Raw genomic sequence first — 27,985 nt, 5'->3', positions numbered from 1 at the left:
TTGCTGGTTTTTGACCTGAATCCCATTGTTCTATTTTGAGGAGGACAGTGGTGACATAACACTTCCCAGTGCGCTCCGTTACGCACGCTGCCACAGTTTCCCAGTGCTCTACTACCCAGCCAGCCCTGGGAAGTCTTATATAATTACACACTTTCTTTCACTGATTGGTCAAGGCCCACCAAATTCCAACACACTTTGTGTGTTGGAGTGAATGGCTCAGGGTAAAAGACAGGGTTAAGAAGGGAAAAAATGCTATCTGCAGTGGAAAATGAGTGAGTAGTCAAGTCGAGTGGAGCCTAGTCACAATATTATTTTGTAATGATAATTAATTGTCATACTTGTCATGAATGATCATTTCCATGATGAAAAATGTTCATATCTTTTCAAACATTTTGAAAATGAGTGGAAATAGCAGACAATGGGCTCTATTATGATCCAGGTCTTATGCCTTATGCCTTAACTTCTTTGCCTTTTTTTACTATATAGACATATTTCTTTTAATATTTCAAATAGCTGATCTGCAAGCTCACAACGTGCAGATGTAGATCAGCATTTGAAGTATTTAAAAATGTTTTTCAAAATAGTAAAAAAAATCAAACCTTGGTTCGAAGTGGAGCCGTGAAATTGAGCACTTCCAGATCTATGTTTTTGATTCTATGTGTTCCCCCCTGTGTGTGTGTGTGCGTGTGTGTGCCTGGCCTGAAAACAGCGCCCCTCCCTTAACATGTGTGGTCATAAAAGGTACTGTTCGAACTCAACGGGACAGTTCTCACTGGTGAGACAGGACACACATTGCCACTCAGAGGGAGACCATGGGCTCCGCCCACGGCTCCAAAAAGGCAAATAAGTTAAGGCATAAGGCATAAGACCTGGATCATAATAGAGCCCAATGTGTTTTGAGCTTGTAGATCGTCTATTTCCACTGTTCATGTTTAAAGTTATTAAATTGTGTAAGTTATTTGTCATATATCTGCCCTGTGCACTTTTTTACTTACGAAGCCTAAAAGCCAAAGAGAAATGTAATGCTTAGTCATTATGCTCCAGTGTTTCAACAAAATCGTTCATAGGAATTTTTGGAGCAACAATTAATCATCAAGTACATTTTCCATGAGAGCCCTAATGGAGCCCATACCATGTTGTGGAAATGTGACAAGCTGAGGTTAAAATGGCATAAAAAATATTCAAAAATGTGCCAGTGTATAAAGGATTAAAATGATGTTGATGCTATATCAACTTGATTTTTCTGCGGACCTCCTTGGAACCCCGCTTTGAGAACCACTGATATAATAGCAGAGCAGGGGTCTTCAACGTTTTCAGGCCAAGGACCCCTTAGTCGAGAGAGAGATGAAGCAGGGACCCCCACAACCCATAGATACCATTCGGTTTCATCGTTTGACAGCACAATCATCAGTGTATTTTGGATTCATGACCATTTGTATTTTTCAGATATTTAACAACTTGAACCATCCATACTTAATAAACTTGACCTTTCACTCTGTACTTAGTCCGCTCTACACCAAACCTCTTTGCCAAAAATAGCCGATCTGCTATTTTTGGCTAAAGTTCTAAGAATATATTATGGATGCTAGGGTTCAAGTGCTTAGGGCAGGAGGTTAGAACGTACAGTTTTCCTACTAAACTCTGGCCTCCTTACAGAGGTTAATGAATGCAACCTCCCCTCCCCCCCTCCTCTCTCTACCGTAGGCCTACAGGGAGCTGAGGTCTACAGCTGTCAGGACCCAGAAACACACTTCAGCCGCAGGCTCAATGATGACATCACTGACACACACACACACACACACACACACACACACACACACACACACACACACACACACACACACACACACACACACACACACACACACACACACACACACACACACACACACACACACACACACACACACACACACACACACACTCGCTGTACATAATGCCAGTTCATGACACCTTATCCCCGCATGCTCTCAGGTAATTACCTCCAGCTTATAACCCGATACACTGTGTAGCTGCTTGCTCCACATGTCATTAACAGTATGGAATGCATATAATCCACCTCCTCTGCTCCCTGCTTCTATACTTCTCTTCCTTCCTTCCTTCCTTCCTTCATTCAGTAACCACTTAAGCCCTTGTCGTCTTAGAGCAGCGGTTCTCAACCTTTTCAGCCTGTGACCCCCGAAATAATCATATTTTAACTGGGGACTCCCCACCCTGACAAGTTTGTATAACACTGTATTGTTGTGAAAATAGCAGATCTACATGCTCACAACGCCTCACAATTTCTGCCTCTAATATTTGATAATTTGGCCAATGTTTAATTTGTCATTTTAGGGGTATTAAAAAGTCCTTAAATTGTCACTTTAGAAATGTGCAGATACCCTATATACACTTAAACTTTATGTTGGTTTGTTTACTGTTGAGTGAGAAAACACAATGTTGCACATTAAGTTAATCATCTAGGGACCCCCCAAAATAACCCATGGGGGTCCCGACCCACAGGTTGATGACCTCTGTTTTAGACAATCGATTTATACAACCCATTTCTTGCGCATAACAGAGAAAAATACATAAAGGAAAACAATAAAAGGGGTTGAGAAATATGTGCAGAAGGAAAGGAAAATAAACTAGAATAAGAACATACTAGACAAATTAAGGGATGGGATGGCAAAAAAAAGTCGATATTTATTTATACATTCATAAATAGTAGGTAAACTCTCTCTCACTCTCTATTACCCGATTGAGTATGGATTAGCCCCATTTTAATGGGGTTTTAAATGAGCCATGGGCTTATCTGGTATTGAGACCTTTCACAACGTTTTTATGCATGAAACAGCCCTTGGAGCACAACGTCAAACATTCACAAAACACCTCTACGACTGTCCTTCTACTGATGTACATTCACTCCTTTCCCAATCTGGCTAACCATCGTCAAATAAAAGGGAACGCCCTCTCTGTTTTGTTCCTTTTCATTTGATGCTATCAGAGTCTGCTCTCGAGAGATTACTCCTTTCCAAACTCTAATCCACTCATCTTTGAATATTTCTACTGATAATGACACGGCCAAAATAGGGATTCCACGGATAATGTCCGTGCCCACGTGTACACACACACACACACACACACACACACACACACACACACACACACACACACACACACACACACACACACACACACACACACATTAGGCATTAAGAGAAGACGCTATTGATCAATAGCGATCAATACGATCTACATTTACAGTAAGCAAGGTAAATAGCGTAATACATCATCAAATGCATAAAGACAGTGTGCCTCAGTAATCTAGGATCAGGGGAAAACCAGGAACCCATCATCAGTCTAAACATTATAATCACGTGCGTCGTGCGCGCGCACGTACACACACACACACACACACACACACACACACACACACACACACACACACACACACACACACACACACACACACACACACACACACACACACACACACACACACACACACACACACACAATAAGACAGTCGTGCAGACTCAGCCCAGGCAGTCCCCATGTGGGAGAGTGTGTGTGTTACCATGCCGACGGGCCCGATCGATGCTGGGTCTAAAAATAGCTCTCTCATAATAGTCTTAGATTCCAATCACACTGGGGGGGGGGGGCTAAACTGGTGGGAGTACAGCACTCATTGTGTTTAATCTCTAGAGCTAATGCTAACCCAATGTCAAGCAGCCATTGTGGAGCTAGTTAGCATTGTGCAAAAACTAAAAGAGCTCCAACGAGGTCTAATCCCTTATCAAGGTTATTACCGTTTTGTAATTTCCTTTTACTTTGTATTTGCTTTAGTGATTACTGTTAAGTTCGTGTAGGCTTGGTTTTCGTTTAGTTTCTATTAGTTTATAATATGGGGTATTTGCCATTGGCGAGATTCAAAAAGATCCTAAAAAGGTATTGTGTAATAATAAGCCTCAAGAAAACCTGCTGTGCTGTAAGTACAGTAAAGTAGAACAATGTGGCCCATAGGGCAGGAGCCCTTCTCCTATTCCTGTATAGCGTGAGGCAGCTGGATGTACAAGTACACCCCCTGGACATGATGTGCAAATACTGTACATCCTCTGGCCGGGGAGAATTGAACCCCGACCTCCAAATGTCATGACAGACACTCTAACCACTAGGGCTGTCACAATTATTACATAATCGTCTAATCGCAATTATTTGAGGTAATCGCAATTATTTGAGGTAATCGTCATAATCGTTTCCATGTTGAGAAATGTTAATATAGTTTCAAACACTTTCAAAAAGTAGTGGAAATAGCAGATCTACAAGCTCACAACGCGTCGCGACGCGTTGTGAGCTTGTAGATCGGCTATTTCCACTACCAATGTTATTTTCTAAGTATAAAGTTGTCAAATATGTCAGTAATTTCTTTGTATATTTAGGTTATGTGTCATAATTGCCATGTGCAACTTCAAAGCCTAAAAGCCAAACAGAAATGTAATTGTCAACGACAAAAACCAACAACAACAATGAAAACGTTAATCGCAATTATTTGAGTGACAATTAATCGTCATGTAAAATGTCATAATCGTGACAGCCCTACTAACCACAAGGCCACTGAGCTGGTACTTTTAAAAACGTGATTCACGGTAAATATAATTAAGATTTCATATCCATCCAAAATAATAGGCTTCAGCATGAAATATTAACTCTAAGGACTAAGGACATTTTAGTCACGTTTAGGGTCACATTTAAACAATTATTTCTGTTTTAATTGACTATAATATCCTTGTCACCAACAATAGGATTCTCAAGGAAACATGTCTGATAACGGCGTGGCCTCCCGGTGCAGCCTGTAGCTATGGATAGCAAGTTGTGAATGGAGCACCAATGACACTAATGTGCCAACATGAGCTCAGCAGCCGGGAGGTGAGCTGTGTGAGTCATGTGGTTTGCGGTGATTGAGCTACCTTCGTGGGGATGCAGATAATAGGGACAGACCTCAAAATACAAGTGGGCTTAAAGGCACATGCTCCAATTTTAGCCATCCACCCACCGACCCTTTCTCCCGATCACTTATCCACCTAAAGTTCCTTATTGATGAGGCACCATCATACTGCTTTGAGGGTTGACCCCGCCTCCCTGGCAAAAAAAATGGAACACCTTGACACCTGTTGATATTGTGTTCTCCGTATCTCGGCTACATTGAAAATGAGGGCCTGCCACTCAACTGTACACTGACTTGAAATAAAGGGCGATGTTGATGACAGTAGCATCCTCTTTACCCGCGCCCCCACCCCTACTTTTTCTGTAAATACTACTAATGTTTGTCTTACTGTTGAATTGAGTACAATAGACCAAAATGGAAACATCAAGCCCCCTGGTGTTTTGACTTTTGACTGTACTTGACAATCAATCAGTCAAAAGAAGCAATACCAAGACTGTTCTAGACAGCCGTCCCCTTCTGTAAAAACATGATCCTGTTGCCGGTTGTTTTACAGACTGGGGACACCATCCAGCTCACATGGACACAATCAATCAATACATTTGATTCCAAATATACGAGAAATTACAACAACAACAAACTACCGTATTGTAAACGTAGAACTACATTATTGCGAATGTTCTCAACAGATGTTACAGTAAATATACGGTAGGTAGGCCCACAGTATATTTTATGTATGGTCTTCCCTGCCTGGACTGGTGGCAATTGGTTATTTATTCAGTAAGTTGGCTCAAGTCCAGAACTACATGATTTCACTTTAAATTAACATGACAATAAGTATGGAGTAAATGTCATCATTCTGTCTCGATTAGTGTTGAAAACTGTGATTTTCTGTTTTATATGTTATCATGAAATAACCTTACTCCTGTCATGTCTCCTGACATTACACAGGAGTAAGTTAATAACAGAACGCTCATGGTACAGCCCATCTCCCCATCCATCAGGCACAGAGGCCATTACAGACCAAAGTGGTCAAAGACAAGGAAGGCACAATGAGCAACAAAGACTTTTTCCCACCAAATATAATCATGATCAAGAATTGAACATTTCTTCAAACTGAAGACCCACTGCAGACCCATGAACTAGGACAGCATGATGTGTCACCACAGCCATATATACACCAGAACATGAATCACTGATCCAATTAAAATGACAGATTTAACGGGACCCTGGACAACCTCTCCCTCAGACCAACTTCTGTTTCCTGTTGCTACTTTTATATCATGTTGGTCACGATTCATGAGACTCGTGATGGTCAGTAAGAAACGTTTTTATTTAATTTTTTTTTTGTGAAGAGGCTTTAGTTAGTCTGTCCAAACGTTAGTCACCATTCAGGACAGGCCTGTGATATAAAACCCAATCTGTTGGCAGATCATCATTCTGATGATGAAGAGACAAGCGTCTGTGGTTGATTACTGAACTATAGTCATCCAGACAGACAGACAGACAGACAGACAGACAGACAGACAGACAGACAGACAGACAGGACAGACAGACAGACAGACAGACAGACAGACAGGCAGGCAGACAGATAGACAGACAGACATACACACAGACAGTGAGTGGCTCAGGCATACAGTGACAGTAAGACAGACGAGGTGACAAACATGAAGAAGTAGAACAGTCTAAACAGCCTAATAGGCCTATATACTTTGTAGTACCGCTGTGTTGCTTGCCAAAAGAAGGACCGATACACGTGGAAGCTAACAGCGTGTGACGTGTTGATGGAGTAAACTGTAAATAAAGAGTAAGCCTGTCACAGTAACAACCTACAGTAAATGATCACAGGGTCATTTACACACACACACACACACTCGCACGCACGCACGCACGCACACGCACACACGCACACACCCACACACTACTTGTGAGGAGTGAGCGAGACCGGCACCCACCTCTCCCTCTCTCTCTCTCTCTCTCTCTAGTATAAATACAGTATATCATTACTGTCTGGCAGAAATCTCTTATCTCCTCCATATTGTAACTTTTTGTCTTTTTTGGTAAATACTTGATCATACTACAGTGTCACACAAAAGCATCAAAAGTAGCAGATCCACAACCTCGAAACGCAGCACCGAGGGACGTGTTTTAAGCTTGTAGATCTGCTACTTTTACTATTACTTTTTCTTTAATAACAGTTATGGACATATGAGATTTCCACCATGACAGAGACGATATACCTGTATGCCTTGTGGACACGAACATTGGGTCAGTCTTTTTAAAGAGGGCAATATGTGAAAAATAGAGTAAGTTCATGTAATATTTACACTAGTCTTTCTATAGGTCTGTTCCTTCCATTTACATCATGTACCAGCAGCAGCAAAGCCATTGAGGGAGAATATATATTTTTACTCCTTCTTACATACAAAGACCATGGTAACCAAACCAGCAGCAGACGTATTCCAGTTCATTCTAGTTCTTATAATAGATGCATGTGTGGCAAAAGCTGAAGCAGAGTTTCTTCAGCTTAAAATAAACAAACCCCACGCAGTTTGAAGCTCACTGCCAATTAGCAGTTGATGGTTGGCATGTACAAACCCATTCAGAACTCAGCGTGCCATAAAGCGCTGTTATGAAGTTCAACAGAGCTGTACTTGAAACACTGCAACGTGACAACTCTGCTTAGTAGTTGACGTATTGGCTTTCTGAGATGGTATAGGAAACAGTGGGGAAGACACTTTGCAAGGCACCATCTAAGCAAGAAATATATATATATATATCGTCACTGTCGGGCAAAAACCTCGTATCTCCAAGTTTCAAATGTGTATGTTTTTTCATATAAGTAAAGCCCTGCTTCATCATACAAGACTGTCGCACAAGACTAGTGAAAACAGTAGATCTACAAGCACACAACGCCTCGCACCGCGAGGCGTTGTGGTGCTTGTAGATTTGCTCACCAGCTTTCCCTCCATGGTGTAGATCTTCCTGACCACGCCGCAGTCCAGCTTGATGGCGTCCGTGATGTCGCTCAGCACCTGCTCGTAGGAGTGCGCCGTCTTCTTGTTGAGCAGGATCCTCACGGCTTTCCTGGGCTTCACGCCGCTCCGCACGATGGTGGCCAGCTTGGGACGGATGAAGTCCTTGATCTCCTGGCCCGCGCCCATGGTGTTGCTGCTGGCCAGGGAGGGGGGCGGGCGGGCGCTCGCCGACGGCGCCTTGACGTTGACCGACCAGTTGGGGTTGACATTCTTGGTGTAGTCCAGCTTCTTGTAGGCCTCGACGGAGCTGCACACGTAGCTCTCACCTGAGATTGGTGAAGAAGGAAGAGGGGGGGGGGGGGGGGGGGGTGGCAGGTGTAGGGGGGGGGGGGGGGGTGCATGGAATAAAGCAAAATAAAATCTCATGAGTGAAAGTTTAATGATGATATTTAGGTATTATCATTGTAAACCTATGTTGCTGCTGTTCCAGCCAACGAGTTGAAGAAATCAACATGGAAGATGCTACTAAATGTGATGTGTTCTAAATGTGTTCTATTGCTAGTTTGGTGATCACTTCAAATACTCTTTAATCTTAAAAATAACTAATAACCCAAAATACAAGCTCACAACACGTCGCAGCGCCATGTGTTGTGAGCTTGTAGATCAGCTATTTTCAGTGAATAACATGCAACATAGAAGACATGCTGGCTTCTATGGAATCCAAATTAAATCAGACATGGTGACTGATAAATTTAATCTATGGGTTTTAATCTTTAAGGGAATAAATTCCAGACTGGCACTTTTTACATGTCTGAAAGGATCAATGTTTAAGAATGACTGTGAGTCACAAGGTAAAGAAAGCAGTAGTAGCCTGCATGATTAGAGAAACGGGATCGGATCATGATGTAAAAGTGGCTTCGAGGTAGGCCCTACAGACAGTAACGAGAAATTATGAAAGATGAGGAAATTAGAGAAAGGAAAGGAAATACATTTAAAGACGTAGAGACACAATTTTTCATTAGCTTTAGTAGCTAAACGATGTGGTTAAAATGTGTGGGATATCTTGTCTATGTACTTTCACATTTCCCATTGTAAGCTGCAAGCTTCTCCGGTAAACAAGTAGAATGGGAACACACTGGACTCTTTATGTATCAAGACCATGTACAGTACAAGACACATGCACTTCTTTTCTGCAGCTAAATCCTTTGTTGTAGCTCTGTGCAAACCCTATCTTGTGGTATTAAGGGACTTTCAATTGCCTTATTTGTTGAAATGTGCTATACAAATAAACTTGGCCGGTCTTGAAAGCAGCTAGAGTAACGACCTAATTTCTCATCAGAGACTAGTCTGTTTTATCTGATCTCTTGTCTTATTAGACGTCTCTGATCAACCTTTGCAACAGCTTGAAAAGGGGGCTTGTATCAAATATCTTGAGAGCATTGTTTACATACAGGTTCATAGATGATTACATTCAGTCGTTCACAATAGGCTGGTTGATCGTATCATCTCTGAGTCACACTACACACAGTGAATACTTAAATGGAGCCAGTCTGAGGTCGCTACATAAAACTCATCATTTTTCAGTTTCAACTTAATTTATTTTATACTCAAGTATACAGTAGGCCTACTTAGCTTAGTAGTCTATATAGTATCAAGCTTGCCTACCAATGCCTATTGAACTTGACACAAGTAGCCAATCTCTCATGGCAGATCTACAGTATAGTTTACCATATTGTAGGCCTACCTGTAACATATCGTTGCTGTTTGTACTGTTGCTGCTGTTGTATTTTTTAACATATCTTATTCTAAACAACTGTTATTGCAAACCTGTATCTAATGCATTGGTATTAACAGCAGCTGCTGCAAGTTCAACAGTCAGCCAGCCGACCACATTTTCTTCAAGATATACACATGCAGCTTCTCTTGTTAAATGCATCTTTTATGACCCCCTAGAATGTTCCTTCTACCACTTTTTCGAGTCACGTGTTCAAATACTGGATTCTGATTGGCTAAATTCCGGAGGTTATGAGAGGACAACTGCCGCAAAGTTGTGTGTCCGAGATCAATGCGCCTCAGTGTACATCCGGGGACTTCCCCCAACCAACAAATGACGGTGGCAACGGTCCTATGTTTACTAACGTGCATGCTATAGTCGCCGATTTATTTGGATCCAATGCAATCCGCCAACTTTAAAGCCCCTTTTCTCTGAACCTATGCCTTTCTGGAAGCGAACAGCCTCTATTTACGGCCGGAACGGTACTTCTAACTGACGTTAGCTTAGCTGTAAGCTAGACGCATGGATTAGTATGGAGTTGGCGCCATCTGTTGGTGAGTAGAAGATGTTGTTTGTGGAACTATCTGCTGTCTCGCGGAAGTTTTATAGGCAATAATGATTGTAACTTAAGATCCTTGCAAGTTACAACTATGTGTTTTCTTTCATGTATACGGGAAAAAGTGGTAGAAAAGCTATTTACCACTCGGGGTCGGACATTATGCTCTCATAATGTCCTGAGTGAGCGTGTTATCGGACTCGGCTGCGCCTCGTCCGATAACACCCTCACTGCGGACATTATGAGAACATAATGTCCTCTCACTCGGGGTAAATTGCTTACTTTCTTTCTTCTTCCCTGTTTCTTTCTTCTTCTGAATCACACTAGTGATAACAGGGAGAGGAGAGACCTCTCTTTGCCATGCAGTGCTTATAGCTGGATATGGCCATTATTTATAGTGGGTGGCATGTCACCACCAAAGGAAGATATTCAAATGAGTCTGTACATTCAAAACTAGCTATAACTCAATGCTCTTCTATGGCATTTAATAACTATACTTGGCAGTAACACAAGATGTAGTAACTGGTTCTCCAAACATGACACGCAAGAAAACATGGGTACACACACAGTAGGCTGACTCTCAAGTATAGGGTTTTATAGCAAGATAAGCAGTGAGAGTCAAGGTGCATGAAGTCAGCTGATAAGCTATACTGTATCACAAAGACAATGGTTGACCTCAAAACCCCCACGTTTGGAACACATATACGCGCGCGCGCACACACACGCACGCACACACACGCACACACTATACTTGTGGGAACATAAACATTTTAGTGAGCGAGATCAGCACGCACTTCTCCCTCTCTCTATACAGTTACAGTATACAGTATATCGTTGCTGTCGGGTAGGCTGCCCTACTTGATCATACTACAGACAGTGCCCCACAAAAGCATCAAAAGTAGCAGATCCACAAGCTGTACCCATTTCTTTACTCTTAGCAGGATAGGTATAAATTAAACTCAATTAAAAGTTGTAATTGAGTGTGTGTGATAGAGAGAGAGAGAGAGAGAGAGAGAGAGAGAGAGAGAGAGAGAGAGAGAGAGAGAGAGAGAGAGAGAGAGAGAGAGAGAGAGAGAGAGAGACAGACAGACAGACAGACATAAGAGACAGAGAGAGCACATGGCATTGCCCAGTGGTTCTCAAAGTGGATTTCAGGGACTCTCTAGGTTCCTTTAAGGGGGTCTAAATTGACCCCCTGTAACTCTGACAGTGTACAAATGGAGTTAGGGTCCATTTGGTTCCATTTGTAGCCTGTACTGTCAAAGTTAAGGGGAGACCTTCAAAATGTAAAGGTTTGAGAACCACTGGCATAGCCTATGCAGATGTAATAAACACAGAACTAGTTAGACAGTTATGTTACACAGGTCTTTTACCTTCCAGCAGCTGGTCTATGGCGGTGACCTTCTTGGAGCCGTCCAGCGCGTAGATGGTGCGCACGCCCTGCGCCAGGTGCACGTTGTCGGACAGGCAGCGGGTGAGCTCGGCGAGCAGCGCGTCGAAGGTGCGGAAGCGGTCGGCGGACACGGCGTAGGTGATGCCGTGGAAGTAGCGGTCACCGTTGCGGTAGAAGCGCACCTTGCGGGCGCGCTTCTCGGCGCTGAGCGCCTTCAGGGTGCGGGTGCGGTACAGGCTGCAGTGGGCGCTGTGCGTGGGGCTCTGCACGCCGTTCATCCTGGCGCTGGTCGTTCGGCTGTGCCGCTGTGCCGAGTCCCGCTCGTCGAAATGCTGCTCCGGCGCTTCTCCCATCCCTATGGTTACCGTTACACTATAGTCTGCACCGTTGCACGTATAGGACGGCTGTCTGATGAGATGAGGAGGAGATACAACAGTCAGGGACGATGGGCTGATGAATAAATAAACAGGCTATTCAATAAATATATAAATAAATAAAGTTTCACCAGGTCCAGTTATAATAAACAAAACTGGAGTTTTTTTTTTCTTTCTTTCTTTTTTCTTTAAAGGAACACAGTGGAGGGTTTCTTGCTTGTGTCCCAGTCTGTAAATAACCCTCTAATGACAGATTAAGAGCTTCTTAAGCCCCTGTAGCTGCGACGGCTGCGTGCGTGTGCGTGTTTGTGGACTCATTGACAGCGGCGTCAGTTCAGATACGAGCTAAGGTATGGCAACATGACTGGTGTCTTGCACGCACGCCCTCGCGCGTGCAAGACACCAGTCACGTTGTCATGACTTTAACAGGCACGATCACAGTACATTTTATTTGTCCCCCCTGTAGCCAAGGTATGGCAGCTGCCATATAGCTTGCCATACCCAATTGACGCCTCTGCTCATTGAGACAGACAGAGAGCAGAGCTAGAGCAGTGCAGTCGGATATCATGTTGTCACGAGCAGCCTCTTAATGCTGCCTTTATACCTCGCCGTACGACGGTGCTTTCAGACAGTGCTTGTCGGCATGCATTGCAAAGAGAGTGAGACATTGCAGATTAAGTGCAAAGCATGGTCTTGGGTCAAGATTAATCAATGTTAACAGCCTTTTTGGCTCCATCTCCCAACTTCATGAATATAGAAACAATGCGTTTCAGCACCGGCCCCTTAGTGAGGGGAGGGGAGGCATAACAGCCCTGTGGATTGATTGATTGACTGGCTGGCTGACTGACTGATTAGGTTGATTGATTGGATCAATTAAAATACAACAACAGATATGCATAATAGATTAACCAATTTATCCTTGCAACGAAGTCACAATGACTTATGAAGGCATAGGTCTATAGGCTATCAAATATAGGCTATACAAATCCGAAATTATGCTTAAAAAGAGTGGTCAAGAACACTGCACATGTAGCCTGCACTTAAATATGATATTTTATAGACAAGACAAGACAAGACAAGACAAGACAAGACAAGACAAGACAAGACACGTATTTGATCATAGTAGCCTAGGCTGCCTACCACCCATCATGTTTGTGCTTGTTTACAAACAGTCACAGTGACTAGCCTATTTCTTTTCGGTGGGGGTGCTACTGGACAATGAAACAATTCTGAATAAGTCATGTTCAATTCCAACTAGCTGCCTGCAGCTGTTTCTTTCTTTCTTTCTTTCTGATAAAAAAACAACAACACTTTGACAGAAGACTTACCTATAATCGGGTACCCTAAAGAACAGCTGTGTGACCTCCAGTAATGGTGAGTGAAGTCTTAATTCAGTCCAGTGAGCACTGTCTGAGCAGCAGACAGTCTGTGTGGAACCTGCGGTCCTGTCCTGTCCTCTAGATCGGCTGGCTCTGGCTGTCCCTTTGTTTGTTGTCCACTTGTCTATGGGCTCCAGCAGACACCACCACCACACCAGTCCAGCAGTGTGTGTGTGTGACTGTGTGTGTGTGTGAGTGTGAGTGTGTGCACGCGTGAGAAGAAAGCAAGCGTGACAGTGTGTGTTGTCAACAGAAGAGGCTGGTCTTTAACTGGGCAGCAGCTGCTTTGCTCCCCTCCCATTTTCACCCTCCTCCTCCCCTCTCTCCTCCTGTCGTGATTTCCATTGACACCCCCCTCATTGGCACTGTTGCCAGGTCTGCTTATTATAAGCGACTATAGGCTTGTAAATATTGGTAATTGTTTGAGGGTTTTGTTTTTTTGGGCTTGTTTCTAAGGTAAAGTGTAGTCCTCAATGTAGACCTTGTACCAGCGAACTTCTAATAAAGTCTTCAATCAATCAATCAATCAATCAATCAATCAATGTTTATTTGGTCTACTTTCCTAAATCTTGTTTAAAGGGATATTTCACTTTCAAAAAAACTTTTGGTCATTTTATCGTCTAATCAGGCTTTTATGAACACCCTGGACAGATTTTAATTTGCTTGATTCAATATTTAGATATTTTATGTAAATGTTATCAGGCCATCTTCATCCAGGGCTTCTCCCCATACACACCCATTGTAACTTCAAACTCCATTTTAACCATGATTGATTAATTAAAAACACCCATTATTTTTTCAGGTGACTCATAATACCCTCCTAATACGTGAGCAGGCTGTGTTTTTTCGATAACTTTTTTCATTTATTTTTAACTTTTTATTGTATTTAATTTTTTCCATTTTCCCAAAGAATTATTAAAAATAAATGAAAAGGTTTATTGAAAAAACACGGCCTGCTAACGTATTAGGAGGGTAGTGTGAGTCAACAGAAAAAATAATAGGTGTTTCTAATGAATCTATCATGGTTAAAATGGGTGTGTATGGGGAGAGGCCCTGGGCCTGGTAACATTTACATCAAATATCTAAATATTGAATCAAGCAAATTAAAAACAGTTCAGGGTGTTCATAAAAGCCTGATTGTCTCCACCAGCCGAAGGCATGGGGGAGAGTATGTTTTCCCGTCCGTCCGTCCGTCCGTCCGTCCGTCCGTCCGTCCGTGCGTCCGTCCGTCCGTCCGTCCGTCCGTCCGTCCGTGCGTCCTCGCAGTTTGTGAGCGCCTAATCTCAGTCGCCGTTGGCCCGGACGCTGCCAAAGTGAGCACACACACTCCCTGGATGCCAATTTAGAACCTCTGCCCTAAATTTTTCAAATGGGCCTTTTCTAGCGCCACCTAGTGGCCGATGTTCGCAAAACACATTTCGGTGCACTACTCTTACAGATGTTGTCCAAAAATCCTACAAATCGGTAGGCAGTTTCTCGACAGTCATGTGATCGACACAGATCTGTCCGATTTTTCATATTCCATCCTGATTGGCTAAGATTGGCTTCCAAAGTTTGTAGGATTGAGCCGTTTGGAACAAAATGCCTCAAATCCCAAACGCAAAGTGCAATTATCATGAAATCGCGCACACACGTTCCCACTAGGTCGAAGAAGAAATGCCACTTAAAATCAGCCTCATCATGGTGGCGCTATAACAGGGCGATTTGTGGTTTTACCTATAACTCCACCGATCAGTTTCAAACTTTGTAAGCGCACTCCCTAGAGGCTAAGGATAAACCTTTGCCCTGCATTTTTCACATCAGCCTTTTATAGCGCCACCTTTGGGCCGACTTATGTAAAACGCATTTTTGGATATTACTCCTTGAGATTTTATCCAAAAATCACGCAAATCCGTACACAGTATCTCTATATGTGATCAAGTACGATCCGTCTGATATTTCATATTCCATCCTGATTGGCTAATATTAGCTTCCAAAGTTTGCAGGATTGCTCCATTTTTGAACAAAATGCCTCAAATCATCAACCATGCTTGCGATTACCGTGAAATTTGCCACACATATTCCCACTAGGTCAAGGAACAAATGCTACCTTTTTCACATTGGCTTGTTATAGCGCCACCAGCAGGTAGACTTTAGCAAAACATATTTTTGGAACAATGCTTCAAATCATGCATGCAGCGTCCGATTGCCATGAAAGATCTAAGGTGAAGAACACATGCCACCCTTTTTACATTGGCCTATAATACAGTAGCACCACCAGGACGCACGGCCTGGTGGAGACCTGTGCTCGGAAGAGCACTGCTTCTAGTTAGACAATAAAATGACAAAAAGTTTTTTGAAAGTGATCCCTTTAAATCAGTGGTTCTCAAACATGTCAAGGACCGCCAAATCTAGACAATTTGGACACAGATCAGTCGATCAGAACATATTTTGTGCCATTTTGACCCCCATACATTACAAGTTTTCAAAGACATTTATTTTCCAAGATTTTTGTTTGAAATTTACAAATCGACGATCAGATCTACTCGTTGTGAGCTTGTAGATTTTTCAACTTTCAATAAATATCTGATGGTTGCGATTGCGGTTGGTTGGATCATATTTTGGCTTGTTAGTCTGGTAGGACACAACAGGACACTGGGAACATCATAATTCACCTTAAGGATTCTAAAAAGGTATGTTAGAAAAATATATATTTCGGGTGCATGGGACTGAGGGACCCCTTCCTACCAGACTATGTTTTCACAGGCCGCCAGGTTTTGCGAGCGAAACAATCAACCATGGTTGCTTATTCCCCTCTCAAAACCTGGCAACAGTGCTCATTGGGATGCAGAAGCACGCTTCCCTCTCACATTGCCGGGGGAACGGATAGACACATCCTCCAGTCCAGTCCCCACCCCCCCAAAAAGAAGCCGGTATTATTATTTAATTAATAATTGCGATATCGTGCTCAACCTTCAGGATTGAGCATTGTGCGTCACGGAATATGCGCTATGTCTATAGTCTATCTGTCATGATGAGGAGTCACGTTTGTGCGTATTCTTCTGTCCAGGCTCCATCAGCTGATGATGGTGAATGGTGATATAACTGATTAGGCCTACTGATGATCGTTTTGGATGTGCGTGCTTGTTGTAAACTTTCTTCTATTAGGCTAATCACAATCACAACAATCAAACAATCAGTTGTTAGTAGGCTAACCCAAGTTCAAACGAAAGGGTTTGATTGATTGATTGATTGAATACTTTATTAGAAGTTTGCATAGGAAAAAGTACAGGACAGTAGCTATACAGATCATCACTGATAGGATACTGAAAGGATAACGACCAAAAGAAAGCTATAGCCTATAGGCTTGTTTGCATTTGGTCCCTTTTGTACTCAATTCATATAGGCTACAACAACATTAAATGATAGACAGAAACAAATCATCCTCCTCCTCATCATCATCATCATCATCATCATCAATTATCATCTCATTGTGGCTTCGAAAGTTGGCATATTCATATGAACGAACTGGGCATCTACAGAAAGCACAAGGATGTTATGTAATATTACTCCAGTGTTTACACCGGTGGTTGGGGTGGTTTGTCTCAATGCTGCTGTGCTGTTTTCTGCAGATCCATAGCCTATTATGCGAGCTGGCGAGTGACTGTGCAACTTTAATGTCTAGCAAAAAAAAAAGAAAAAAAGAATCACACACTGTTCTTTTCTAGCTGTTTAAATGCAGACTAGCCATTATACAGCACTGACTGGAGGAAGATGTTTTTCATGAGGTTGTTTGTTGTCAATGTTTTCCTCTCTAATCTGCCAGTTTCCACATTGTTTGTAGAATTGTATAGATGGTGCAGAAAATGGACCCTCTCTCTCTCTGTGTGTGTGTCTGGAGTGATGGAAGAGATAGAAAGCCCATTGCCCTACATCCTCCTGTCCTCTCGGGACCCCCATTCTGCTCCATTACCACCATAACTGTAGCCTACTGTATGTGTTTAAGTGAACCACTTTATCTCTGAGACAGCCAGTAGCCATAGCTAAAGCCCAAACATGTGATTCTGGCGCCCTCTATTGAAAGCCCGTTTGATTGTTGAATACTTTATTAACAGTTTGCAAAAAAAGTAATGATGATAAAAGGATTACACAAAAAGCCACGAGGGCTTGTTTTCATTGTTGGCCTATGTATTCAACTCATCAAGACATTTAGAGACACACTAATATACTAGAAATCATCAACACTCTGGGAGCAATACAACATATGTAAGCCTACAGAAAACATGTATTGTTATTGAAAGAGAGAAGGGACTCACACTTTTGTTTTAATGGCTGTTGGTAAGGAATTCCACATTGTCTCCCCCCACCACTGGATTTGTTTATTCATAGACCAATTGATTGATTCAATCAATCAATTGGTTGATTGATTGCCAAGCCCACACACACGTAAAGGACATCATTTCAAAAGTGTCGCCTACAATATAATGACAACATTAATCAACACTTTTTACAAACTCCATTTTAACCCTCTAAGGCCCGCATTAAGAAATACTTGAAATAAAAAATTGAAAAAAATCAGATGGTGTTGTAGGAGTCCTATTAAGAGGAAAATGTAATGTTTTTTTCAAAAAAATGTTTTTGTAAGATTTTATAGCCATAAATCAAAAATCATAAATCATGCTCTAATTTACATATGGGGGATATTTTTCACAATAATAACATATGTACATGTTCTAGACATTCTAATGATCACCAAAAAAAATAGTACGGGCATTTTACTTATGTTTTTGTGAGGTATAGCTTCCATGAAAAAGTGAGATGTTGTTCGTCAAAACTCTGGAATTTCAGCGGGTGTGGCGGGTGTGAATGTCAGCCCCTGTGGGGGGTATTTATATGCAAATATTGTGGCAAATGGCATTGTAATACTAAACAATAGAATCCAATGGTGGTGTTTAGGTGGTAGGGGGAGCTAAAATAAAATGATTTAAACCTTTTTTTGGATAAAATACAAACGTTGTAATATTACAACCGTGGGCCTTAGAGGGTTAATGTGAAAAGAATATTGTCATGTTTTTTACCCCCACCCATAAAATATGCCTACACATCTAAAGAAGAAGTTATATTACAGTGCATATAAGTGAAAAGGGTAAAATCGTGATTATCCACATTTTCACATTGAGTTAACTGTGAGTTGTGTCACACTGTGTGACGAAACTACGACCTGAGTCAGCTGACATAATGCTAGGGCTTTATTTTTTTTTACCTCCAGAACAAAGCAAAAAGGACTGGGTCCTGATTCGGCAGAGGAACGAAGCCAACATGGGTTGGCAATTCTCCAAAGTGAGCTGTTATATCTACAGCCGTTTTTCATCATCCACAGACAAGCAGATGGAGATTGATTCTCTGTGCTTTTATAGATGGAAAAAGGGTAAAATTGCCAATCGCCTGTAATTTATCAGGTAGCCTAAAGGTAGAAATTTCTGCCAACATAAACACAGACTGTCCCTTTATCTTTTACATGGTGGTAGTTGTTATAATGGCCTACCGATGACATGGGATGTATTACAGAGCGGGGGGCCAAAGGGGGGGGGGGGGGGCATACATTCATCTGGGCTAACTATACTGGTCAAAGGCTGATGGAATGATATGAAATGCACAAAATAGGGTCACCAGGTTGAAAGAGGTTAATTTCACTATGATTTCACAGCACAGGATAGAAGGTAATGAGAGATTGCAAAAATAATGGCTATTCACAGACCACCAGTTTCACTCTCTGTACTAAATCTAATCTCACAACGAATTATCTCTTAATGGGGTCCCTGGCACAAAATCCTTTTGAAATGGGAGTCTGCTGCTTATTGATACATATAGCTGTAGCAATCAACATCATATCCTTTATCTAAGGTTCCAGGTTAGAATATTCATTGAGATTAAAACATCTTTTCATGAAAATGTTTGAGAGCCACTGATTTCCTGTGTTCCACGTGAGGAAGGATGAGTGAGTGGAGTATCTTATGGTGTGTGAAAAGCATAAAGTTTAGCACTGCATTGAACCCACAAATTGTTCTATTTTGGGGGGAGAGATGCTCTCTGGGAGCCCACCACGTGCGTCACAAACTGAGGGATGTGAAACATGGTCGTGTCTAAATTAAGCCTGGGGAAAGGGAGCGGGTGAGGAAGATCTTCAGATACATTACAGGAGGGATTCAAGGACAAGTTTGGGGATTGTCAAGGACTGCAAACTAAGGCTTTATACTCAATTTAACGCAGTCTTCTTTCACATGCAAGTCATATAATTTATGGTATTTGTCTCGTCGGGTCGGGTGGATGTCCAAAAACATCCCCTTTTTAAGAAGCGATCATTAAGCTGCTGTCCAACAAATGTCATCAACACAGTGTAGGGCCTCTGACTCTCAAGTAGCAAGATAAGCAGTGAGAGTCAAGGTACATGCAATCAACTGATAAGCTATTGTATCACCAAGACAATGGTTGACCCCCCCCCCAACACACACACCACCATCACCATCACCACTCAATCCATTCAGAGTCTGCCATCATCCCACTAAACCCAGTTGTTCTCAACCGTTTTGACAGAGGTCCCATATTTGGGACTGCAGTCATGACGAATGGCCAAAATATTTATAAGCAAGTATTTACCTGGGAAAATAAATGCACGCAGTATCAACAGAAAACCCACAACAATCGAAAGAATTAAGAATTTCTAACAATGCGTTTCTTTTTTTCAGTACTGTGAAGAGATGATGAAACAACAATATACAGCATCCTCCACACTGCTCCAGAAAAGATCCTACATGTCTTACATCATAACTACACCCAGATGGCCGTTTGAATGCATTCTGTTGACACAGATTTCTTACACCCACCTCTGTCTTGGTGGGCGGGATGGAGTACAGTGAGTTGTCTCCGTGGATGAACCACATGGAAAAAGCGGAGGTGGAGGGTGGGGTGGAGGTTGGTATAGGTAACAGTAGGTTTACATTGACTGTTTTTCAGCCAGTGGTCCATGGACTACTAGTGGTCAATGGCATAATTACAGGTGGTCCAGTTGAAAATGTTTTAAAATGTGACTGATTTTGAATAGAGCTGAGTCGTCTTCGTCTAGCATTTTTGCAGTATAGTTTTTAATTTCATATGACAGCAGGGAATCGTAGCTACAAATTTAAATATTGGTGGTGCAGTTTGACCCAGTTTGACCCACCAGTTTTGGCGATATGGCTTACATAGTGATGTCTTCTAGAGATGTTTAAAAACATACAGTATATTTTGTACCTTTGTTAAATGTATCAAAATATGTTTCAAAAATGTCATCCAATTGTTTTATGAATAATTGTAGTGTGGGAAAAGACTTGAAATGAAACAGTGACTGTTAAAGGCATTGATATGCTTACTGTAGTTGTGTTCATAGTCACGCTGCAATGTGTTGTGAGTTTGTAGATCGGCTAAAGCCTGATTTATACTTAGTTGCACGCTGTTGTGGCATGCCGTAAACGTAAATAGAAGATCTACAAGTTAACAACGCGTCACGAATGTGACACGTTGTGAGCTTGTAGATCAGCTATTTACTGAGCACGACTCCGGCACACAACTAAGTATGAGGCTTTTACATAACACGAGCTGTGGGTGGTATAAGGTGGGCACCCTGGAATGCTCATAGACAGTGGGTTTCTGACACCCGTGGTGACCACTCTGTCAGAACAAGCATCTTCTCTGAAACCTCCTGAGATGCAGCACTTCAACACTAACTCTCATTCTGTTCCATCTATCTCTCCTCGGCCTATAGAGGGAAACACAATGTATTATCATGGTCCCATCCCATGTGGTAACCATTATACACAGTAAAATATACACAGTGTTCATTTATCCACTTGTACCTCCAAGAGTGAACAAATCTGTAATGCTGCCCCAAGGCTTTGTTTGGGCTATTTTTCTTTAATAGTTCTAGTTTATTAGTTCTTCCATCTCCATTCACTTTTAAATCCCAGTATCCCACAGTAAGACACAATGTGATGGTATGTGTTGTGTTTCTGCTTTGTGTTTTTTACCAGTACATAGAACACATCACCACAATACACCCCAGTCAGATTTACACATTTTCAAGGCATGGTCCATTTTGCAGCACAGTGTGAAAAGGGAAGGGGCAGGTGTAAAGGAGAGAGAAGATGACATGTTGAAAGGTCAAACCCGTTAGTGTGGTGAACGGGTTTGACAGGACACCTCGCTAAGCCACCAGGACGTGTGCGTGTGCATGTGTGTGTGTGTGTCCCATATGATCACCTCATCAACTGGTGTGAAACAGCAGGCCTGCACGTCGTTAGGAGCTGGGTTTCAGGGAATGCTTCAGTGTGGTTGGTCTGCTTCCTGTCGCAGCCTTCCTCATAGCTCCTCCTCTTCCTCCTCCTGCCCCCACGTGTCCGGCTCCGCCCCCCTCTCGTTTATGTTCCTCTCTCTTATTGGAACGAGTCTCTGACATCTTGACGGTCTGCTTCTCTCTATTAACACAGTAAGTATTGATTGATTGATTGAATACTGTATTAGAAGTCAGCATACGTGATACAGTAACCCATTAAAGCTAAAAGGATAACACAAAATGTCCTGGGGACTTGTTTCCATTGTGGCCTTATGTATTCAATTCATCAACAATAGTACATGTCATCAACAAATACAAACACTATATGTACAAAATAGATTTACCTCCCCTATTGGCCTCCTGATATTAGTTTTGAAAGAAACCAGTGTTACACATTTCTTAATGGATGGTGTCAGGGCATTCCACATTTTGGTGGCAGAACAGTAGAATAAGAATATACCTATGTTTGTTCTTGGGTAAGTAAGTCGGGGAGGCTTTTGTCAGTAATTTGATTGTATTTACGGCTACAGTTACTGACCTAGCTGGGTGGCTCTCTGGTGCCTCTCGTGGCTGGGTGGAGTACTGTCTCCTGTTGGCTTCAATGGTTGAAGACAGCTAGAAAAGGAAGAGACAGTGTGCGTGTGCGTGCATTTTCACAACAACCAAAAACAAATTACAAGTTGGCACATGACACTTCCGATTGTAGCAGCTTTTCATTACAAGAGAATTCTCCTACAGTTGATTTAATAACAGAATAAAATGCAACAAATCAACACATGCAAATATACTTGGCAAATATCCCAACTGCTACATTTAATGATAATTAATTTATATGTATAGATAGACTTTTCCAAACAAGGTAAAAAATGCTGTACAGAACAAGGTCACAAATGCTTACCTTGGCGATTTCCGAGAGATATGCTCGTCTTTCATCATTTGTTTTGTGGAACGCCTGATATTCAAAGAAAAAGAGATGAAATGAAAGCAAATAAGGCATTATCCGCACAGCGTTACTTCCAGGCAGAAATCTTGATCTCCATATTTCATACTTCATCATACAACAGGGTTATTATGCAAAAGTATCGGAAATAACCAACGTACAAGCTCACACATCCTGTCGTGATGTTATAAGTTGCGTTGTGCGCTTTGGAAAGAGGTTAATTCTGTCTGAGGGGTTTTATAAATATTGAATCAATGAACAGCAACAGTATATAACAAGAGCTTGTGACTAAATAATAACTACACTGGACCCATTGGAACAGGATATTTTGGGGTATTTCTTGAAATGTAACAGATTTGGTTTTTTAAATATATATATATATATACTGTATGTATATATATATATATATATATATATATATATTTATATATATATATATATATATACTGTGTATATATATATGTCACGGTTTGATAGAGAAACAGTACGGTCGAGAAACGGAGCACTCGTCGTGCGGCACGGGGCGGAACAAGCGGTCGCCACAACAACGTCCTCCAGGCGGAGCCGCTCGATTGTCCACGACATTGCAAGCGGCGCGAAGGCCAGCGGAGAGCGGGCCAGGGCCAGCCGCGCGAGTTACGAAGCCGTGGTGAATGCAATCGTTATATTTATGCCAAGCCCACGATAAACGCCCTGTCCAAGTGACTACAATGGAGCGCTCCCTAGCTCATAGTAAGCTAATGGCTAAACACTGCCGAGCTAGGCTAGTAAATAAAGAAAGAGAGTCGCAAACGAGTGACGTCAGCGCCTTCACTAGTGAATGGCTGTGTCGCCATCTGGTGGTGATTGGTGTGTGGTGAACGACAAAACAAGCGCTCTTACAATGAACGTACTGAGTTACCCAAACGTACTGTAACATATATATACTGTGTATATATATATATATATATATATATATACAGTATATATTCTACATATATCTGCTGCTAACTTACTTGCACAAACTGTGATGTTCTGCTTAATGTTTTATTTCTTTAGAGCTCGCACCTTATGTATATGTAACCCTTTTCCTTTGTTTCTTTCTCTATTCTTATATGACTAGTATATTTTGTAAATGTAAAATGTTGGGAGCTTGAACAGAAAATAACCACGCCCACTAATCTACACCTGCACACCTGTGATGTGACAAAGTAATTGGAAGTCGAGTTGAAATTTAAATAACAGCGGAAACCAATGTGGTTTTAGTCAGCATTCCAGCTGGCCGAGTCAAGCCACACAATGATCTTGCATAATAACATTACAAGCAAGAAATAGGTTAATGTTTAACTTCTGGCTATCAGTGTCCTACTGTATGCTAGGCCAACGGTACTTAACAGTTCAATGAATCAATGAATCAATCTACCATACATATGTACTGTATCTATCTGTATCTAAATGTCACAGCCTTCAGAGACAGGATTACAATGTGCTCTAGGTTTATGAACAGCTTCCACCCGGCTACCATCACACTGTTGTACAAAGGCAGGACCACCGCCTGTCATCAGGCTGGCCCTGGACTTTTGCTTTTCCCTTGGACCTGCTATACCTGTGGATTAGTGAACGTTACCTTTTGAGGACTATCCGGTTGAACCTGACACACGTTGATAGCCTGCTTCTTAATCTCATGCACAACACAACGCACTGATATTCTTCTACTTCTACTACTGGACAACTAAATTTCCCCCTTGGGATAATAAAGGTATCTATCTATCTATCTATCTATCTACTACAGGTTTACTATATCATGAACAGTATACATACCACTAGGCACCTCAAGTTTAAACTTCATGTACATGCTGTAAGGATGGCAGTGGTGGAAAAAGTACTCAAATGTTTTACTTTTTTTTTTTTAATGTTTTTTATCCCACAGTTTTTGCAACCCATTTTTTCTCACCCGTGACTACCTAACCTGTAGTCCTGGTTTCCGCTCTCCCCCTGCCGCGCCAGGGGACATTGGGGAGCACCCGGCTGGCTAGGGGGAGGTGGTATAGAAACCAGGACTACTGCATGTTTTTGTGTGAGGGCCTATGCCCAAGGAGACACGGGGAGAACATGCAAACTCACCACAGAAAGGCCCTATCGCCAACCCCACCTAGGGTGTGGGTGCTGATGACGCAGGTGGAGGAACACGCCCCCAGCGCCCACAGCTTTCCCCGGCGGGAATCGAACCCAGGACCTTCTAGCTGTGAGGCGAAGTGCTAACCACTGCACCACCGTGCCCCCCTCAAACATTTGGCTAGACCTTTTTGTTTTAAAAGTATCAATACTGCAATGTAGAACTACTCTGTATACAAGCAAAAGTCCGGAATTCAAAATGTACTTGAGGAAAGTACAAAAGTATTGGTATAAAAATGTACTTAAAGTACCAAAAGTAAAAGTACTCCTTATTGCAGAATGTCCTGTTTCACAAGTTTTCAAATGTATACAAATCTTTTGAAAATAGCAGATCTACAAGCTCACAATGTGTCGTGTCGCAACGCATTGTGGCCGAAATGAATATAGGGCTGAAGTGGTTAATGTATGTTTTGTAATAATAATCAAAATCTACAAAGTAACTAGTAACTCAAGTGTTCAAATAATTGCAGTGGAGTAACAGTAGCCTACAATATTTGGATCTGAGATGTAGTCAGGGTTCCCACACATTTTTACCAATTAATTTCCAAAACTTTTCCAGAATATTTAACCCAATTTCCAGGATATAACAATAATTCAGCTCAATAACAGGTCGCTTACTCCTATGCGCAATGCCCAAAGACAGGTAGTGTATGCCAGTGGTTCTCAACCTTTTCAGGCCGTGACCCCCGAAATAATCATATGTGAACTGGGGACCCCGGCACCCTGACGAGCACTATAAGGAATTTTGTATAAAACGGTTTTATTGTGAAAATAGCCGATCTACATGCTCACAACGCCTCGTAAACGTGAGGCGTTGTGAGCGTGTAGATCTGCTATTTTCACAATTTCTGCCTCTAATATTTGACAATTTGGCCAATGTTTAATTTGTCATTTCAGAGGTATTAACAAAATCAATAACCAAAGACAACGCATAGCTATTTTTTCCAGGACCTTCCAGGACCCTTGATCAATTCCAATACTTTTCCAGTACTGGATTTCTTTTTTTTTTTCTAACTTCAAAATATTTCCCGGAATTTCATGACCGTGGGAACCCTGTGTAGTGGAGTAGAAGTAAACGTATTGGAAATTGGAAATACTCCAGTAAAGTGAAAGTACCTAAAAATTGTACTTAAGTACAGTACTTAAGTAAATGTACATTTACAACTTCTTTTCCACCTTGCCTCCCCTGCCACCCCTGCCAGGACGGAGATGTAGCCTGCACAAAAACGAATTTCACCTGCCTTTTACACCTGTAAGCCGGTGGTGTCTGTCTGCTTGCGCCCGCACGACATTAGCCGCGTGTTTTCCGTCTGTGCCGTGTGTTTGTGATGAGATTTTGCTTTAATGAGCAAGGGATTATCAAAGGATTACCGACTGCTAATGCTGTGTGATAAACCGTGGTTCAGCTATAATATCATCACTGAGCAGAACGTTTACCCTGCTATCCTAGTTATTTGGAGCACTTTCATTGTTTTCTAAGCACTCTGTTTACTTGACCTCTTGCCCTGTTGTTGGTCGACTAGAATTCCTGTCTCTACTTAACTCTGATCTTGCACTTGATAAGTCACGCTGGATACGAGCGTCAGATTAAAGCCAAAATGATAATAACAATAATAGCTCAGACTTACAGTATATAGCGAAATTATAAAAGGCTAAGCATGGGTTGGGGGGAAAGGCTATCCTGCAGGTGTTTTGAGAGAGGTTTTGGAGGAAGGGAGGGAAGGGGCGTCTTTAATGTATTCTATCGTTTATTGGTCTGTACAGTACTTTGGTACAACACAAGTTGTTTTTAAATTTGCTCTTTAAATATACTTGATTTTATTTAAGCCATTAAGACCTGAGGCCAATTCTGTATGTCTTCTAAATTATTTTAATGAATAACTTTGTTTCTATGTCAGTGGTTCTCAAAATGTCCATGTCAAGGACCCCCAAAATGATATGATTTTGACCCCCATCTCCAAATATTTCGATCCAGGGATCCAGGGAAGCAAAGATTTTCAAAAATGTTCACGCAAATCTACTGTACAAGCGTGACGCTCTATGAGCATGCGTATCTGCTATTTTTAAATAGCCATAAAACAAAAGTGTAAAATAATGGTTAAAGAGGTGGTGCCATAGTTTTGTACTTTTTCTGTTTTTCATGTGTCTAGGAGGTTGAAAGTACATCATTGGACCCCCTGGTGTGGTTTTTATGAGCAGTTATGTATTCTCTTGGTATTTGTTTGTTTTCTCTTGGAGGCTGCCACCTTGTGGTCAAAAGTGTCAGTTAAAAAACTCAGATACTTTTACATCACAGAATCAACTCCTCCCCTAATTACCATTCACCCAACACTGTGGGGTGTGGCTAACTTCAGCTGGGTCACCACCCACCATGACATCCATGCATACTTAATGAACTGGGGGTGTGGCCACATAAAAACCCAATTTTAACTCTTTCTGTATACTTTTTTGGAAAAAAATCTTCCTCCTAGTATAATCATAATACCAGTGACGAGAAGGACAACAACAGACCTTTCCCTCCTGTTCGATTCGGAGACGGCCGTCCATCAGTTGAGTCTGCAGATCTGACCTCTCATTGGTCAGGAGCTTCAGCCTCTGTCTCAGTGTGTCCTGCAGAGGAGACAATGTGTCAACTTGTCTCCATTGTATCTTGGTTATTTATTCATTTACTCTCTTTTCGCGTGTTTTTGTTTCCGTTAGTTGTTGTTTGCTGTGGTTGTTTTTCTTCACTCAGGTTCAGTTCTGTCTGTGTTTTGTTATATCCCATAAAGGTAAAAAATAACCTATGGTGATACTGTATGCCAACTACTTATAAGCTACTTATCATCACAAGCTGTACATCACCTCACAGTCAAAAGTGACCATTAATGAATAAAATGTTATATTAACCAATCCGTGTTGTAGACTTAAGTATGAGCTTGAGGCGGTCAACTTAATTATATGGAGTGACCACCTCCAACCACTGCAGAACTGCTAGTTTTATTGTATGGTGTTAACAAACGCCATACGTCTGCTATTTTCTCCAAATGTTTGTGAAATGGGAAAATGGAGTTATTGTGCCATTTCATATCATCATATTGGCATAACTTTACAGACTGTGTGGCTATAATATGCCTCATTCTCCCTCCACCATCCATGCGTGATATATTCCAGATCACAATTGTTA

At 41.8% G+C, this 27,985-nt stretch overlaps 2 protein-coding genes across 2 annotated transcripts in view; both read right to left on the bottom strand.

The window, feature by feature from the left end:
• Window positions 1-11,978, bottom strand: part of dclk1a (doublecortin-like kinase 1a) — a gene marked incomplete at both ends in the record, with an annotated part of 130,839 nt that extends 118,861 nt beyond the window's left edge. The window contains 2 exons of the mRNA XM_080749270.1: window positions 7,882-8,228; window positions 11,606-11,978. Of these exons, the coding sequence (XP_080605396.1) occupies window positions 7,882-8,228; window positions 11,606-11,978 (720 nt within the window). The remainder of the gene's footprint in view (window positions 1-7,881; window positions 8,229-11,605) is intronic.
• Window positions 11,979-21,689: 9,711 nt separating this feature from the next.
• Window positions 21,690-27,985, bottom strand: part of ccdc169 (coiled-coil domain containing 169) — a gene marked incomplete at both ends in the record, with an annotated part of 8,691 nt that continues 2,395 nt past the window's right edge. Inside the window, 4 exons of the mRNA XM_080749269.1 lie at window positions 21,690-21,867; window positions 22,264-22,340; window positions 22,624-22,677; window positions 27,331-27,429. Of these exons, the coding sequence (XP_080605395.1) occupies window positions 21,690-21,867; window positions 22,264-22,340; window positions 22,624-22,677; window positions 27,331-27,429 (408 nt within the window). The remainder of the gene's footprint in view (window positions 21,868-22,263; window positions 22,341-22,623; window positions 22,678-27,330; window positions 27,430-27,985) is intronic.

This window comes from Nannobrachium achirus (genome assembly GCF_963921795.1).
Source record: "Nannobrachium achirus genome assembly, chromosome: 19".
Classification (NCBI taxonomy): domain Eukaryota; kingdom Metazoa; phylum Chordata; class Actinopteri; order Myctophiformes; family Myctophidae; genus Nannobrachium; species Nannobrachium achirus.
This window is presented reverse-complemented; position numbering and strand designations above follow the sequence as displayed.